The 16,199-nt window shown below is 34.6% G+C and overlaps 1 protein-coding gene across 3 annotated transcripts in view; it reads right to left on the reverse strand.

Annotated features, from left to right (window-relative positions):
- Window positions 1–15,892, reverse strand: part of CCDC152 (coiled-coil domain containing 152) — a 32,006-nt gene extending 16,114 nt beyond the window's left edge. For all 3 annotated transcript variants that reach the window (XR_012030176.1, XM_072824743.1, XM_072824742.1), the window contains exons 1-4: window positions 15,373–15,892; window positions 13,592–13,697; window positions 6,926–6,994; window positions 2,345–2,409 (exon numbers count right to left, since the gene is read on the reverse strand). Coding sequence is in view for 2 of the 3 variants with exons in the window: in XM_072824743.1 (XP_072680844.1) it covers window positions 2,345–2,409; window positions 6,926–6,994; window positions 13,592–13,697; window positions 15,373–15,459 (327 nt within the window). In the remaining variant the exon portion in view is untranslated. The remainder of the gene's footprint in view (window positions 1–2,344; window positions 2,410–6,925; window positions 6,995–13,591; window positions 13,698–15,372) is intronic.
- Between the last annotated feature and the right edge of the window lie 307 nt (window positions 15,893–16,199).

The following is a 16,199-nucleotide window of genomic DNA, read 5'->3' on the forward strand; positions in this document are numbered from 1 at the left end:
TTCTTTCCTTATTAAATATTTTATTTATTTATTCATGAGAGACACACAGAGAGAGAGAGAGGCAGAGATATAGACAAAGGGAGAAGCAGGGAGCCCGATGTGGGCCTGAATCCCAAGTCCACGGGATGACGCCTTGAGCTGAAGGGAGATTCTCAACCACTAAGCCACCCAGGCATCCCTGTTCCCAGCTTTCAACAGGTATTCAGGGGGTATTGAGCAGGTTAGATATCTATAACTAAAAATAGAGGTATATTTGCCGAGATGATGTAAGTTCAAGGGGTTATACTGCGGATACCTACTTGTGCTACTCATCCTGCCTGGCAACTTGTAGGAATAGGCAAACCTATCTAATCATTGGCTTTGATTTAAGCTTGGTAGATGAATATAGGGGTGAATCTCATAAATTGCCATTTTTCACATGCATGTATCTAGATTTCTAGGTGGGCAGCTACAGAGTGGCTTTTATAAATTACTCCCAACTCAACTAGATGCACTAAGCATTTGCTGCTCTGCGAAACCCAAAAGATAAATCTGTTTTCATTCCTCATTGATTTTGCTGCCTGAAGATGCCACCACTGAAATGGAAAGCTTCCATTAATTTGGAAAGACAGGATTTTCACTCTAGCCTCCAGGCATAAAGGTTATTTTAATGTATGGGCTCAGGCCCGCTATACCTGACTAGGTTCTTCCCCCCAACTTTAGCTTGTGTTAGTTCTGAGGAATCTGATTCTTTCTAAGGGGACCAAGTTGCAACAAATTATCCTTGGTTGCTTTCTTTTCATTTTCCTTCTGGGAACTATACATTTCAATGGGTAGCCCTCTGGTTGTGTTTTTGTTTTTATACTTAAGGATCTTCTATATACAAGTTACAAAACCTCTTCCAGACTTAAAAATAAGGCCATTCAGTACCTCTTGAGTTTTTTCCTAGAGAACAGTTCTCCATATGTTTTAGATGTGCCTGGACATTTTGTATCAGAGACTTCTCATTGGATTGAGGTTATTTTTAGCTTGCTTTGAACAGCTGCTAATTAAGAATTTCTGAATCTTGGATTATAGTGTTTTCTCTTTAATTTCCACCACTTTGAAAACTATAGTACCCTAGGCAAAGCAACATTCTATGGCTTAATATTTTAGAAGAGAAAGGCAAAAATTTCTCCCATTTCTCTTTCTGCCCCAGAATATATATACCCTCAACTATATATAGTTGAGCTTTAAAGGCAAGTATGAAAAGAATGGGAAAGAAAAAGAAAGGCATAAAGGAAAGGAAAAATAAAGGGTGGGATATATTCCATAGATATTTAAATTATCTCAAGTGAGGGAGCATGTTGAATTTGGAAATGATCCTTCAAGCTGGAGTTCTCAGGCTGATACAGATCCAATTTGAGTTTTAGAAATCTTAGGTCTGTCAGAGTTTGACATATTGGCTCTTGGGAGATGAAAAAAATGATCATAATATGCCTCACAAAGGGCAGGGGGAACTGATATTTACTCAGTACTTTTTATGTTCTAGGCATTGTGTTATCTGTTTTATAATTGCTGCCATATGCCATTTCTACAGAAGAAAAGAAAAAGTAACAGAGAGTATGCTAGCCTTTGGGAGATAAAATAATTGGTGATACACATAAAAATCTCCCTTCATTTGGATGATGTGATAAATTGCAATGGATTACTCAAATTAGAAAGATTAAAGATTTATTTATTCTATAATAAAAAGTTTAAAAGTGTTAATAGAATATACTCTAGGGGTGCCTGGCTGGCTCAGTCAGTGGAGCATGCTGATTCTTGATCTGGGTGTTGTGGATTTGAGCCCCACACTGGGTGTAGAGATTACTAAAAATAAAATCTTTGAAAAAAATAGGGTATACGCTACAGTAAAAATTCTATTAATGTAATTTAAAAACATGTAACAAAAGAGTTGCATTTCCCTTTTTGAAAAGAAAAAGTAATGTAAGTGATATATTAGTGTATTATAGTCCGCAAAGAGACCAGAATCCTTCAAACTCTTATTTCTTAAAAAATCCTCGCACAGGGATCCCTGGGTGGTGCAGCGGTTTGGCGCCTGGAGATCCGGGGCGCGATCCTGGAGATCCGAGATCGAGTCCCACGTTGGGCTCCCGGTGCATGGAGCCTGCTTCTCCCTCTGCCTGTGTCTCTGCCTCTCTCTCTCTCTCTCTCTCACTGTGTGCCTATCATAAAAAAAAATCCTGGCACACATATATACATATCTATTTCCTCTCCAAATTTTGGCTGTCTTCCTAAATGAGAACAACTCCCCTTGTTTTCTAATTTGAGAAGACAAATGCTCTACAGGAATTTCATTGATTATAAAAATACATAAACTCACCTGTTCATAAGATTTTAACTTTTCTTTCATAAGATCAGCATTTCTTTTTAGTTGTTCATTTTCACCTGTGTAAAAATCACCAGATGGCATCCTAGTACGTAGCATTTTTTAATTAATATGACTTTTTACCAATAGCCTTCAGTAACTGTAACATTATAAATAAAGCAGGTGTATGGTTAGATTGATCCATATTTGAGGATTAGTCTAATTGGTATTACAGAATGGGTAAGGGAAATAAAACCACTGCCAGAAGAGAAGATAAGTGATATTTTAAGCTAGATATCTAAGCTAAAAATGGAGGAAGGTTTTATCCTATAGCAACATTATTGAGAGCATAGTTAAATTCACTTAATGTCTTTTCATGTAAAACTTAAATAAGAAAAAAAATGAATGAAATGTATTAATGTTTTGCATCTTTAATTTGCTCTGTTGTTTCAGACCTACCATAGTTGGTATCTTTTTGTGTATAACCAAAAATCATCTCCTGACTCAGGATAATAAAGAAGGAGCGGTGCTTGACAAGTTTTTGTACTCATTCTTGTTAACTTCTAGGCATTTTAGGGAAAAGCAGATATACTTAGACCAGGAAAGAGCCCATTCTGATATAGGTGTGATGAGGATTCAAAACAAAGCTAGGATCTGTATGTAAGACAGACATAAAAGGTGCTCAGAGCTAAAATTAGGCCAGGAGTAGCATGGTGCACCCAGATTGTAATTCAAAACCATTGTGAAATAGAGTCCAGGGCTTGAGTTCAGTGACTAACTGGGACAAGTGACAAGGCTGAATCAGACACTAGACCAGGATAACAATATTTCTAGTTCTGAATTATTTAGAATCAGTTGTCAATATCCATAAAATAACTTGCCAGAATTTTGATTGGGATCATACTAAATTTATAGATCAAGTTGGGAAGAACTGACATCTTGACAATATTGAGTCTTCCTATCCATGAACATAGACTATTTCTCCATTTATTTAGTTCTTTTTTGATTTACTTCATCAGATTTTTTTTTGTTTGTTTTCCTTATATAGATCGTATACATATTTTGTTATATGTATATCTAAATATTTCATTTTGGGGCTGTCAATGTATATAGCATTGTGTTTTAACTTCAAATTTCATTGCTGTATATTGGAAAGCAATTGATTTTTGTATATGGACTTTGTATACTGCAACCTTGCTGTAATTGGTTATTAGTTCCAGGTTTTTCTTTTTTTTTTCCCCAAATATTGGGATTGTCTACATAGATGATGTCATCTATGAACAAAGACAGTTTTGTTTCTTCCTTTCCAATCTGTATACCTTTTATTTCCTTTTCTTGTCTTATTGCATTAACTAGAACTTCTAGTTCAATATTGAAAAGGAATGGTGAGAGAGGCTATTTTGCCTCATTTCTGATCTTAGTGGGAAGCCTCTAATTTCTCACCACTAAGTATGGTATTAGCTGTAGGCTTTTATAGATTTTTTTTTTTTAAATTAAGTTGAGTACATGCCCTCTATTCCTAGTTTACTGAGATTTTTTTTTTTTTTAAATCATGAACGGGTGTTGGATCTTGTTAAATAGTTTTTCTGCATCTACTAATAAGATCATCTTTTCAGTCTGTTGGTACTCCGGATTAAATTAATGGATTTTTTTTTTTAATTAATGGATTTTTGAATGTTGAACCAGTCTTGCATACTTGAGATAAATCCCACTTTGTGGTAGTATATAAACCTACCAATGTATACTAATAACACAGTATATGTGACCTAAATTGAATTTAAATAAAATTTTTTAAAAACCTACATTGGTATTTGAAAACACTTTTTCAAATGAATTACTTGTTTTTTTACTTTTGTGTGACAAAATAACATGAAAAATTGTTTTATTGTTGTTTGTACTTTTTAAAAGGATTTATTTATTTATTTTAGAGAGAGAGGGAGTGCATGTGCATGCAGGAAGGAAGGGCAGAGGGAGAGGGAGAGAGAAACTCAAGCCTACTTTACTCTGAGCACTGAGCCTAGTGGAGGGCTCAATCTCCAGACTCTGAGATCATGCTCTGAGCTGAAACTGAGTCAGAGGCTTACCTGACTGCACCACCCAGGTGTTCCTGTTGTTTGTACTTTTGTTGTGTTGTTGTTAAGAAAGTCATTTAAGTCTTTATTTCTTTATATAGTATCTGAGGTTTCCATATTGGTTAAAAAGATACCTCACAACTCTAGGTTGAATCCTGCATACAGCTAGTGTTCTATCCTGAATTTTAAGTTTTTATTGCTCTTTTTTACATTGAAGTCTTATCCATCTGGAATTTATTTCTAATGCAGTGGGAAAGAGTCCAACTTTCTTTTCTCCTAGATGGAAAGCTAGTCGTGCCAGTACCGTATGTTAACATGCCATTCTTTTTCCAATAAATTGAAATATTTTTTGTGTCATATATTTTTAAAATTTTCAAACTACTTTCAATTTGAGCAATAATTTTTTCTTTAGGAGTAAACTAATCATTGATTAGCTTCCTTTCTCAGATAATTCTTTTATAGCTATTATCTTTTTAAAAACATTATAGTGAGTGATCAATTTTGATTAATCATTTTGCTTACTATGATTGATTGATTCTGTATAGTAAAGTTATACTATACATAATAAAATCTTTTTGAAAACTTACCCTGATAGAGTATAAAGGTCTAAATAAATTCAAGTAATTCAGGTTTAGTTCAGACAGGAAAAAAAAGCAATATTAAATTGTAAGAAATTATCTAGAGATAATTGGCAAAAATAAGCTTGAATTCTACTGATTTTAGAGGTGCTTTGTGTTTACAGCTGATTTAATGTTTCTCTTCTCCATGACATTCTGACCATGTGTTTGAATTCCTAAATTAAATTCCTGAATTCTCTTTCCATGAACAAAAATCTCTGAATCTTGTTTTCTTTGCCCTGATAGTAATTAACCACAGGTTAGATGGAAGAATGATACTATCTGTCATACAATGAATTACTGGGGTTCTCCTAAACTAGCATATAATATACAGTAATATAAGATAGGAGAAATCCCTATCATTTTGATATGTTGTGATGAATCATACTCTATTTCTAAGGACCTATATCCATGCTTTAAACTCCAAACACACATTACTTCAAAGACTGGATATTATATCTGTGAAAAGATTGTATCCTTGACCACTGGTCAATACATCTTTTTTACAAAAAATAACTATAATTCAGTAATGAATATTTTAACATTAACTTCCTGGGACTTCAAAATAACTTTAATATCTGACCGATGTTTTATTTGAACAAAATCTTGGGAAGAACCAAGTTAAATACCATTTGGCTCCTAGAATAAGAGGATTGTAAGGATAATGAACATTCACAAATTTTTAAGTGCAGTTAGGTATATTTAGTCACAGAGAAGGGAAAAGTTGTTCTGAACCATCAGCATTGAGATGGCAAAATGAGAGCTCAAACCAGGCGTGTGATGGCATTCAAAGGCTGAAAACAATGAACAGACTGCTAGAGCCAAGAAAAGTGAAAAATCTATGGGACATAAGGGTCAGAAGTCTGCAGGACTAAGCCAAAAATAAATAAATAAATAAAAGGCATTGGAGATGGTATTCTCTATCTATTACCCTTCTTGATCTCTAGAACAGCTTTTAGTGGTGTATTGTTGGTAAAAAGAATCCTTTCTGTTCTGTACTGCAGATACTGTTTGACAATGTAAATGTGAAGTCTTTTAATATATTTTTATATTTGTTTCATCAACACTTGAAGAAATATCTTAGGGTAAGGCAATGGGAGGGGGAGTAAGAACTAATAGTAATTCTTAAAGATAGATTTCAATGAGAATATTATAAAGACAATAAGGAATATTATGCCAAAGTAAATAAATGGTATGTAAGATCATTATTATGTTTCACCTACACTTGTAAAGTACTTTCTTTATGATAGAAATAGAGGGCTAAAATTAAACATTCTTATTTGGTGTTTTATGTTGGGAGGGACTTTGAAGGCAATTTCATCTAATCTACAATATAGTAGAGGAAAATCCCATAAACAGTGCACTGTAGCTAAGTCAGAACAGGACAAAACACTTGGTTGCTTTGTCCATTTTGTCAATGAATAGGCACATATGGGTTAGCATGACTAGCAAAAATAAGGTAAGCTGAAGGTGTTTGCTTCATTTACACAAACATAGCCTCAGTTTATGATAAAAAATTAAACTATCACTGCAGTTTGAATAGTGTATTTATTCATCATGTAACTACTAGTAGATAACTACCCTTCAAAACTGAACAGAAGGACATTAAAGACCAAGAGTACTCCCAAGAATAAATATATTTCTAAACTTTTGAAATAATAAAGAGAATTATGGCCTATTATAAAACATTCTCTGATGTCCCTGTCAGAATATGACTGAATTGTTCCATTCAGTGGTATTTCTTACTTCATAATAATTTAGGAAAGTAGGATTTGGTAGTGAGGAGTCCTGGTGTTAGCAGATGAATGTTAGACCAGATTTAAAAGAAACTTACTGTTAATGATGTAAAAACTATTTTTAAAGATACTCAGATATTACATAATTTTAAAGATTTTTTTCTAACTTACCTTTCAAATTATGTTGAGACTCAATGGTCTGTTGTAGCCCTTTTATCATACTATGAAGAGTAGCACATTCTAAAATATGAAAGACATATTTATTCAAAAATTATTTGTTTTCATTTTGGAACTATTCTCTCAAAGTTGAAAGACTTAAATAAAATACTTAATTAACAATTATGAGAGCTTAATAAAACAACCACCTATCTCAGAGTAAATAATGTAATAAGTACTTTTTAATTACCCTTGAAATCAAATGCATTCTGGGATTTGGTCATGAGTTTTCTACGCACAATAAATTCAGCATAGGAGGGATCTCCCGCTCCACATGCTTTAGCAATAGTTTCCCTAGATGGAAGGCACACTTGGGCATGTTTGGGTGCCTGCATTCCAAGCATTTATCCCCTGATATGTGAATATTAGCTTTCATTATATTCTTGGTTATAACTTGTAGTAGCTAAACCTTTGGTCAGTAGCAACACAGATGGAAATTTCTGTAATCCAAGCAGTCCACTTGGCTGTAAGCTCCAGGATATCAGGGGCTATTTTCTGTTTGTTCACCATTTCTCCCTAATATTTAGAGTAGTGGCATTCCATAAACATTTGCCAAGTCATTGATTGACAGGTAATATTCTAGTAAACTGAAGCAAGAAGGGGTAAGTGGAAAAGCTCTGGTCTGAAAATAACATATATTTGTATTCTAAGTGCTTTGCAAATATTGAATAATTTATCCCTCCTAACCCTATTATGTAGGTTCTAGTGTTTGCTTCATTTTATATATTTGGAAACTGACACACAGAAATTTAGTAAATTGCCCAAGATCACATTTATAACTAATAAGTGGTAGAGCTACAATTGGAGCCTTAGCAGTCCAGCAATAAAGTCTATGATTTAACTACTTTATTACCACAAAGAAGACCAGCTAAGGAGCACTCCTTTAGAGTAATATGAGTAGGTTGGAGGCCCTGGAGAGAGGGTAGAAACAGTATTAGAGAAAGACTCTTGCTGATGGTTATTGCTGTTGCATTTTTACTAGAAGGTTAGGGAGCACAGGTTGCACTAGTTTAAGCTTACAATTATACTAGGCAAATATATAGTGATGAAAATGTCACAAAAGAATAATTTTAAAATATTAAAACTTGTAAAATTTAAGGACAATTTCACCTTTTTTCTTCTTTTTTTTATTAGGACAACTTCACCTTTATGTGCTTGGCTTAATAGCTAGTAATATGGAGCCTTGTTCTTCTCTTTTTTTCAGTTTTAAAGGCCCAAGATAGATATTTAGCCAGGATGCACTAGTATGACATATTGACTGGCTTTCATTCTAATTGAACATCTGTTTTGATGGTTAAATATTAAATACCATATTTGTATCAAATAATAAAAACTTATCTATGTATAATAATAATACCATTTATTGAACATTTACTCTGCCAGGCACTATACTAAGTGCATTATAAACATTACCCCAATTAGTATTCAAAGGGTTGCTGAGAAGTTGGTATTATTAGCCTGATTTTACAAAGGGGGCAGTCATCCAAAGGGGTTTGGTCACTTGCCCGGGATTCCGGATTTAGTAAATGGAAGGTATGGACTTGAACATAGGTTTTTCTCATTTCAAATACTGCTGTTAATCTGCTATTCAATACTTTCTCAGGAATTAATTATATGATATTTTGATGAAACCATGAAACTTGGAGTCTGAGGGACTAGAATAAAGTTTCCTCTTTTTCACTCTCTAGCTATGACAATGGACAAGTAACTTAACCTATTTGAGCTTTATATTCTTCATCTGCAAAATAAAAAAGTATGGGTAATACCTATCCTTCCTCACATGTAAGACTGTTTTCATATATAATAAGGCTGTTCTGACAAGCAAACGAGAAAACAATACTTTTTTTTAAATTGGAGCTCAATTTGCCAACACATAGCATATCACCCAGGGCTCCTCCCATCAAGTGCCCCCCTCAGTGCCCGTCACCCAGTCACTCCAACCCCCACCCACCCCTTCCACTGTCCCTTGTTTGTTTCCCAGAGTTAGGAGTCTCTCATGTTCTGTCATCCTCACTGATATTTTCACTCATTTTCTCTCCTTTCCCCTTTATTCCTTTTCACTATTTTTTTTATATTCCCCAAATGAGTGAGAGAACACAACACTTTCTAAATTTACTCACAAATATTCAACATTGTTACTGTTTTTATTTCTCTCCTCTCAACAATTTGTATATATCTCTTCTTTCCATTTCTCACATTTCATTTTAGTTATTTGTGGCTTCTCCCACTAGATGGTGAACTCTTTCAAGTAAAGATCATATCTTATTAATTTTGATATTTCTTATACTTAATATGGTGACTGTTTCATAGGTGTTCAGAAATATTTTTATTTATTGACTAAAGGAAAGAACCAATACTGTGAGGGGAGAATGCAAAACTTTGCCTTCAGTTAGAGGTCCTGCACTGAGTCTTCACATACTTTCTTCAACTAATGAAAGTATTTTGTAGAAGTTAAAAGCTTTATGCAGATACAAAATTCTACTATTGTGGTTTTTCTCTCCACTGTGTATCTCCTCTACCATCCCCACCACCCACTCAAAAATCTCACCACCCTCCATTTTTATTCTTTTTCGGTATTCCCCAGTAATAGAATGATGGTTAACTTATATTTGACATTGCCTACTTCACATGTTACTATGTTAGCTGCTACAATTAGAAAAGTAAGGGGATGCCTGGCTGGCTCAGTCAGTGGAGCATGTGACTCTTGATCTTGGGTTGTTAAGTGTGAACCCCACCATGAGTATAGGGAGTACTTAGTATCTTTAAAAAAATTAAGGAGGCATAGACTCTACCATCTCTTCTCTTTGTGCCTTTTAGAGGAATAAATCCAGCAATTTGTGAAATATGGTAGCTGAAGCTATCTCAGTATAGTTGCCCCATGAGTAACATGGGGGCTAGCGATGCTAACTCCTGAGCAATCGAAAATCTGCGTGTAACTTTTGACTCTTCAAAAATTTAACTACTAGGGTACCTGGCTGCCTCAGTTTGTAGAGCATGTGACTCTTGCTCTCAGGGTCATACGTTTGAGCCCCACATTGGATGTAAAGTTTAGTTTAAGACAAAAATAAAGTTCAGAAACTTAACTACTAATACTAAGCCTACTGTTGGCCAGAACCTTCCTAATAACAAAGTCCATTAACACATATTTTATGTTATGTATTATAGCCTATATTCTTATAATAAAGTAAGCTAGAGAAAAGAAAATGTTATTAGGAAAATCACAAGGAAGAGAAAATACCTTTACAGTATTGCACTGTATTTATGAAAAAACACGCACATATAAGTGTCATGGAGTTCAAACCTGTATTGTTCAAGAATCAACTGTAATCAGCAAATTGAAAACAGAGCCCTGAAACTGAAAGTATACAGAATTTTTAAAAAATGCATATTTTCAAAATATGAACACAAGGTGGCTCTCTCAACACTTTCTTTTTCCCCAAAGGAAACTGGTTCAATAAAAAATCGTTCATACGATAGGATACTGCTCATTATTTTAGAATAAGGTTTTTAATTCTGTGTAAATCTTTTCCCACGCCATTTCTATTGGACTTTACAATGAATACTATCCTTTCCAAATCTTAAAAGTTAGAGTTCAGAATATTAAGCTACTTTTTATATTGTATAATTGAGTAAATAAATGATTATTTTGAGCTCAAATTTAGGCTCTACCATTAACTAGCAATTTGAGTATTGACATCTATTTCACAAAGCACTTGGAAATGTTGAATACAATTATGCATGAAAAGGCTTTTTTTAGCGCTTGGCCCTCAATACTAATATTATTATCATCTTGAACTGACACAGAAATTCTTTATCTTATATCAAATGTAGCCAATACAATATCATGGTCTTGTTCTTTATTGTTGAGCAAATCCAATCATATATGTAGTTCGTTCTACCTCTCTAAATGAATTAGTACATACTTGACTCTCTAAGCTGTCATTCCCATTAGTTCTTTTACTTCTGCTGTGTATTATCCAGTAAAAAGGACATTAGATTGAGAATAAGTAAAACTCGATTTTTAAAAAGCATTTGATTATTTTCTCAAATAATAAATACACATTAAACACAATAAAATAGTAAAAAATGATTATCTCTCCAATCTCTGCCCCTAGACCAGTTTCCCTTCCCCCAAAGCAAACACTATTACCAGGATGCTGATGCTGTTTATCTTTCCAGAGATATACAAATGTATGAGGGAGAAGATGTTCTGTGTATGCAAAAATATTTTTATAAAAATGATAGCATACTGTTGTGAACACTGTTATTTTCATTTACTGTATCTTGGAGATTATTCTATATCACATGGAGCTATTTTATTCTTTTTATCGCTCCTTAGTATTTCATTAAATAAATATGTCATAATTCATTTAATCAGGTTCCTATTGATGAATGTCACATTTGGAAAGGCCTTATCTGTACTAAAAAACAAACACACACAAAAAAATCCACAAAAACCCATATTATCTTCTATTTTTTTCTGTGGTTTCATTTTTTCACCTTTATGATAAACTATAGTTTTAGATGAATAGAACAATCAGGAAGGTATTACAGATAACTGCCAAATATCCTACACTGAGTTTACCCTATTAACATCTAATATTAGTATGGTATGTTTGTTACAATTGATGAACCAGTGTTGATACATTATTAACTAAAATTTATGCTTTATTCAGATTTCCTTAGTTTTTTTTATTTTTTTTATTTTTATTTTTTTATGTTATGTTCCTTTTCTATTCCAGGATCTCATTCACAAATACCACATCACATTTACTCATTTTGTCTTCTTAGGGTCCTCTTGGCTGTGATAGTTTCTCAGAGTTTTCTTGTTTTTGATGCCCTTGATAGTTTTGCAGAGTGCTGGTCAGGTATTTTGTAGAATGTCCCTTTATGGGGATTTGTCTTTTGCTTACCTCATAATTAGACAGGGCAATGGGTTTTTGGGAGGAAGATCACAGACGTGAAGTATCATGTGTATCATATCATATCAAAGGTACATACTATCAACATGACATCAAGTTGACCTTGATTGCTTGCCTTTAGTGACACATGTCAGGTTTCTCCACTGTATAGTTATTCTCCACCACCCCATTTTCCACTTTGTATATTTCACACAGTGAAGGAAATCACTATACACAACCCACTCTTCATGAGTGGGGCATTATGACTTACCTCCTTGAGGGAAAACCATTTACATAAGTTATTTGGAATTCTGCAGAAAAGAGGTATCTTCTCATTTACTTATTTATTTATCCTTATCAGTATGGGCTCACAGATATTTATTATATACTTTGGGTTACAACCCAATATTACTATTTAGTTTGTTGATCAAATTGTTCTAGCTTTGGCCATAGAGAACCCTTTCAGTTCGCTCTAGTGTCCCTTTGACATATCCCCATCATTGTAGAGTGTTTTATCTTTTTGAGCATTTTCCTGCTTTGTGGTACTACAAGATGCTTCAGGCTCATCTCAATATATTTCCTGCCCTAGTCCTAGAATCAGCCATTTCTCTAAGGAGCCCTGCTTCCTTCTATTGTAAAATAGTATTAGAAACCAAGATCTGGGTTCTTTTTGCTACTGCCCCTATTGTTTTTTGGTCCTCTGAATTGACATAGCAAGGAAATATCTGTATATGTTTGGATTTTCCACCTCTCCTGACATAGGGCACTGATTAGTGAGGAGTGTTGGTCTGGGAAAAAGGGTGGTTGGGATGAACAGAGTCAGTGCCCATCCTGGGGAACATTCCTAAACATCAGGCTTTCCTCCATGCAAATTTAAGAGAAAACTCCATCATGGAAACCACCCCTCTCCCCAAGAGGATATAGCACTGTGACCTCCCAAGCAGCAGGAGTACGAGGGGCATCCAAGGTACAGCTGGGCCCAGGACAGCAGGGTTTCAATGTCAGGCACAGTCACACTGTCAGGGCACACCAGGAACTTCATGGTGAACCTGAGGGAATTCAGGTTCTCTTGACTCCATCCAGATGCACTGAACTGGTTACATGGGAAAGCCAAGCACTACCGGGCCCTGGGGCTGGAGGTACAGCTGAAGCTCATTTGTCTGTGTGTAGTTCCAGACCACTGTGCCTCAAAGCAATGCGACATTCTCAAAGAGCAGCACCTACCCTGCAAAGAGCCCAGGCTCTCAGGGTCCCAGCAGGCCAGCAGGTGGGCAAAGAAGAATAGACCACAAGTGAGGCCAGTATGGCTGCTGGGAGATGAGAGGCACACATGGCCTGGCTATCTCAGAAGTGAGAGGAGAGCTTCAGACTAGGACCCATTGAAATTTCTTTTGGTGTAATTATGAGGCAGAAATTCAACTACTAGTTTTTCCCATGGTTTTGAAGGCCTGGACTGAGCCTTGGATTTGCCATTTCTTAGTTTAGTGGCCTCAGACAGATTAGCTTATTTCATCCTATGTTTCTTCATTACTGAGGTAGATTAGTAATACCAGTCTTCTCTGTCTACCAGGGTTATATAAGGATAAAATGAAATAATAACCCGGAAAGTTCTACACGAATTTAAAATATTTTACAAATGTATGGTATAATACTAATCACTGTTGTATCAAAAAACACTCTCATTAGAATTAGTATTACTTTAGGCAGCAAAAGTACTAACCTTCTTTAATTGAGACTTCCTTTGTTTGCATTACTTTTAACAAATAGTTAGTTTTTTCCAACTGCATATCTAGTATATTATTCTTTCCACTGGTTTCTATCATTTTCTGTAGAAGAAATAATATACATCATTACCAAAGTAACACTGCTATTTTGATTTTTTTAATCTATTGAAATGAAGACTAATGAAAACATAAACCATTTAATACCTAAAAGTCTAATACTAAGTCTGGCATGTATTTTATGTAAGTCAACTTCCTAAATTATTTTAATTTTAAAAGTAACATGGCAAAAATATAAAACAGACCTATAAAGAGTTATGAAAATAAAAAATATGACCTAACTTGAATCCCCTTCTTTCCAACTATTCAACTCTCAGTCCTATGGTTAACAATTCCTTTTATATATTTCCAAAATATTTTATGACTATCAACTATAGGAAAAGATCATATTATACTCTGTTCTGCACCTTGGATATTCCGTTTAGAACTGTTATCTTGGGGATGATGTCATATAAGCACATGTAGGACTACTTCATTCTTTTTAAGAGCTCCACTGAGTTTCATTTATGGGTATACTGTAATTTATTTAACTAGTCTCCCTATTGAGAATTTGCGTTTCCACTTTTCAGCTATTACGAATGATAAATAAGCATTCTTCACACATCTTTTTGGTATCTTTCTGCATAGTATAATAGCTGCCATATGCCTTTTGAACAGCTTCAAAAATTAATTGTATCATCTCTATCTCTACCCACTTCCTTATTCTGCTTCTGAATTTATCTCAAAGCAACTCCCTGACATTATACTAATTCATCCATAAATATCACCATCTACATGTATCTCTAAGAGATATGAGATAAAATGTTTAATATAATCACAATACCATTATCACATCACAAAAAATTAATATTTATTTAAAATATTTAAAGTAGATATTTCTGAATAATCTCCAAAAACTTTGCACCAATTCCTCTCCTACCACTAATGCTTATTTCTTTCTCTATTCTCTATTATTTAATAAGAGTCATTTGGTTAAGAAAACTGAGGTTCATTGCTTTAAAAAAGTTCATAATGTTACCTCCAAATACCCATCGTCATGAAATTTTCTTATTATGGCCATACTATACCGTACAGAGGAAAAGAAGGAATGGAGAAAAATGTTAAAGAGAGGTAGGTATTATTTCCCTTCCCATTTTTGCTTCACAAACCCACTCCACAAATCTTTCATTTACCCACCTACATCTTCTCAACAGCTATTCCTATTCATCTCCAAGGCAGACAAGGGGGGAAAACACTAATACATACTTGTGGGTTTGGTCTATCATGTAATTTGTCCAGAGTTGGGGGGGGGACTTCAAATGGGTCTGTTTTTAGGCAAAAAGAGAAGGAAAAGGGAACAGAATAGGACAGAGTAAAAAAAAAATATGAGTCATAATGGTAAGATGTTGAGGATTGAGTACGAATATTTCAATTCTTACTAAAAGATTCCTGGGTTTATGGACATTTTGAACATTAAGGATGTATTTTTCTTTTAACTTCAGCCAAAGTATATCCACTGTTTCCTTGTCCCAGAAACATTTTGATATAGTAGTACAAAGATCCAAAATGAAATATTTCAAATATGGATTTTAAAAATGAAAAAGGGCTTAGCAAAATAGATTTCCATTATTTTTACCTTGATTATTTTTTGGTACATTTTTCTTTCTTCCCAGCTCTTTCCACTGGTAAAAGCTGTTTCACTTTTCCTTTTTTACTGTAACTGTTTTATATCTTTACATACCTTTTCTATCTGTGAGAAGTCATGTATAAGTTTGTCAAGATTCACACTGCTAATCTTTTTCATACATCCTTCGCTGCTTTGATTCATGTCTAAACTAGTGAAGAATAAATAGGGTTAGAAATGGATGAAATAAACAAAAGCTAAAGCACCACAATAGTGGTAAGAACTCAAATACTAAAGTTTCTGTATTCCACCCATAGAGTACCTACTTGAGCTCCATTGCACTCTGAAAATTTCTGTATACTCATTATTAATAGCAGACAAATGCATTAAACCTTCCCTATTCCTTCCTCTCCATACCACCCCAGTCAAGTTTTCTCTAAACAAATCTAAAATTAGTGCAATGTTATATGCATATGTAGAAATTATTTGTTCCTATTACACAAAAAACTATGCCATCATGGGATCCCTGGGTGGCTCAGTGGTTGAGCGTCTGTCTTCAGCTCAGGGTGTGTGATCCTGGGATTGACTCCCACATCAGCCCCCCCCGCCAGGGGAGCCCGCTTCTCCCTCTGCCTGTGTCTCTGCCTCTGTGTCTCTCGTGAATAAAATTAAAAAAATCCAAACAACTATGCCATCGTTCAACTCATCTCTATGCCATCAGTATAACTGGACTTAAAATCTGGTGTGTTGTTAAATCTGATTGTGTGACTTTAAAATACAGGTCTTCTCAATTTAAGATGTTTAAAATGTTTGTTAGCTATAATGCCACAGATACTTTTTGCTGGATTTCCTGGAAGCGTGCTTATTGCTGTGGACTGAATTGTGTCCTCCTGCCCCCCAAATTCCTTTGGGAATAGCCAGCTAACTGTTGAAATGAAAAATGA

This window comes from Canis lupus, chromosome 4 (genome assembly GCF_048164855.1).
Source record: "Canis lupus baileyi chromosome 4, mCanLup2.hap1, whole genome shotgun sequence".
NCBI classification, from domain to species: Eukaryota; Metazoa; Chordata; class Mammalia; order Carnivora; family Canidae; genus Canis; species Canis lupus.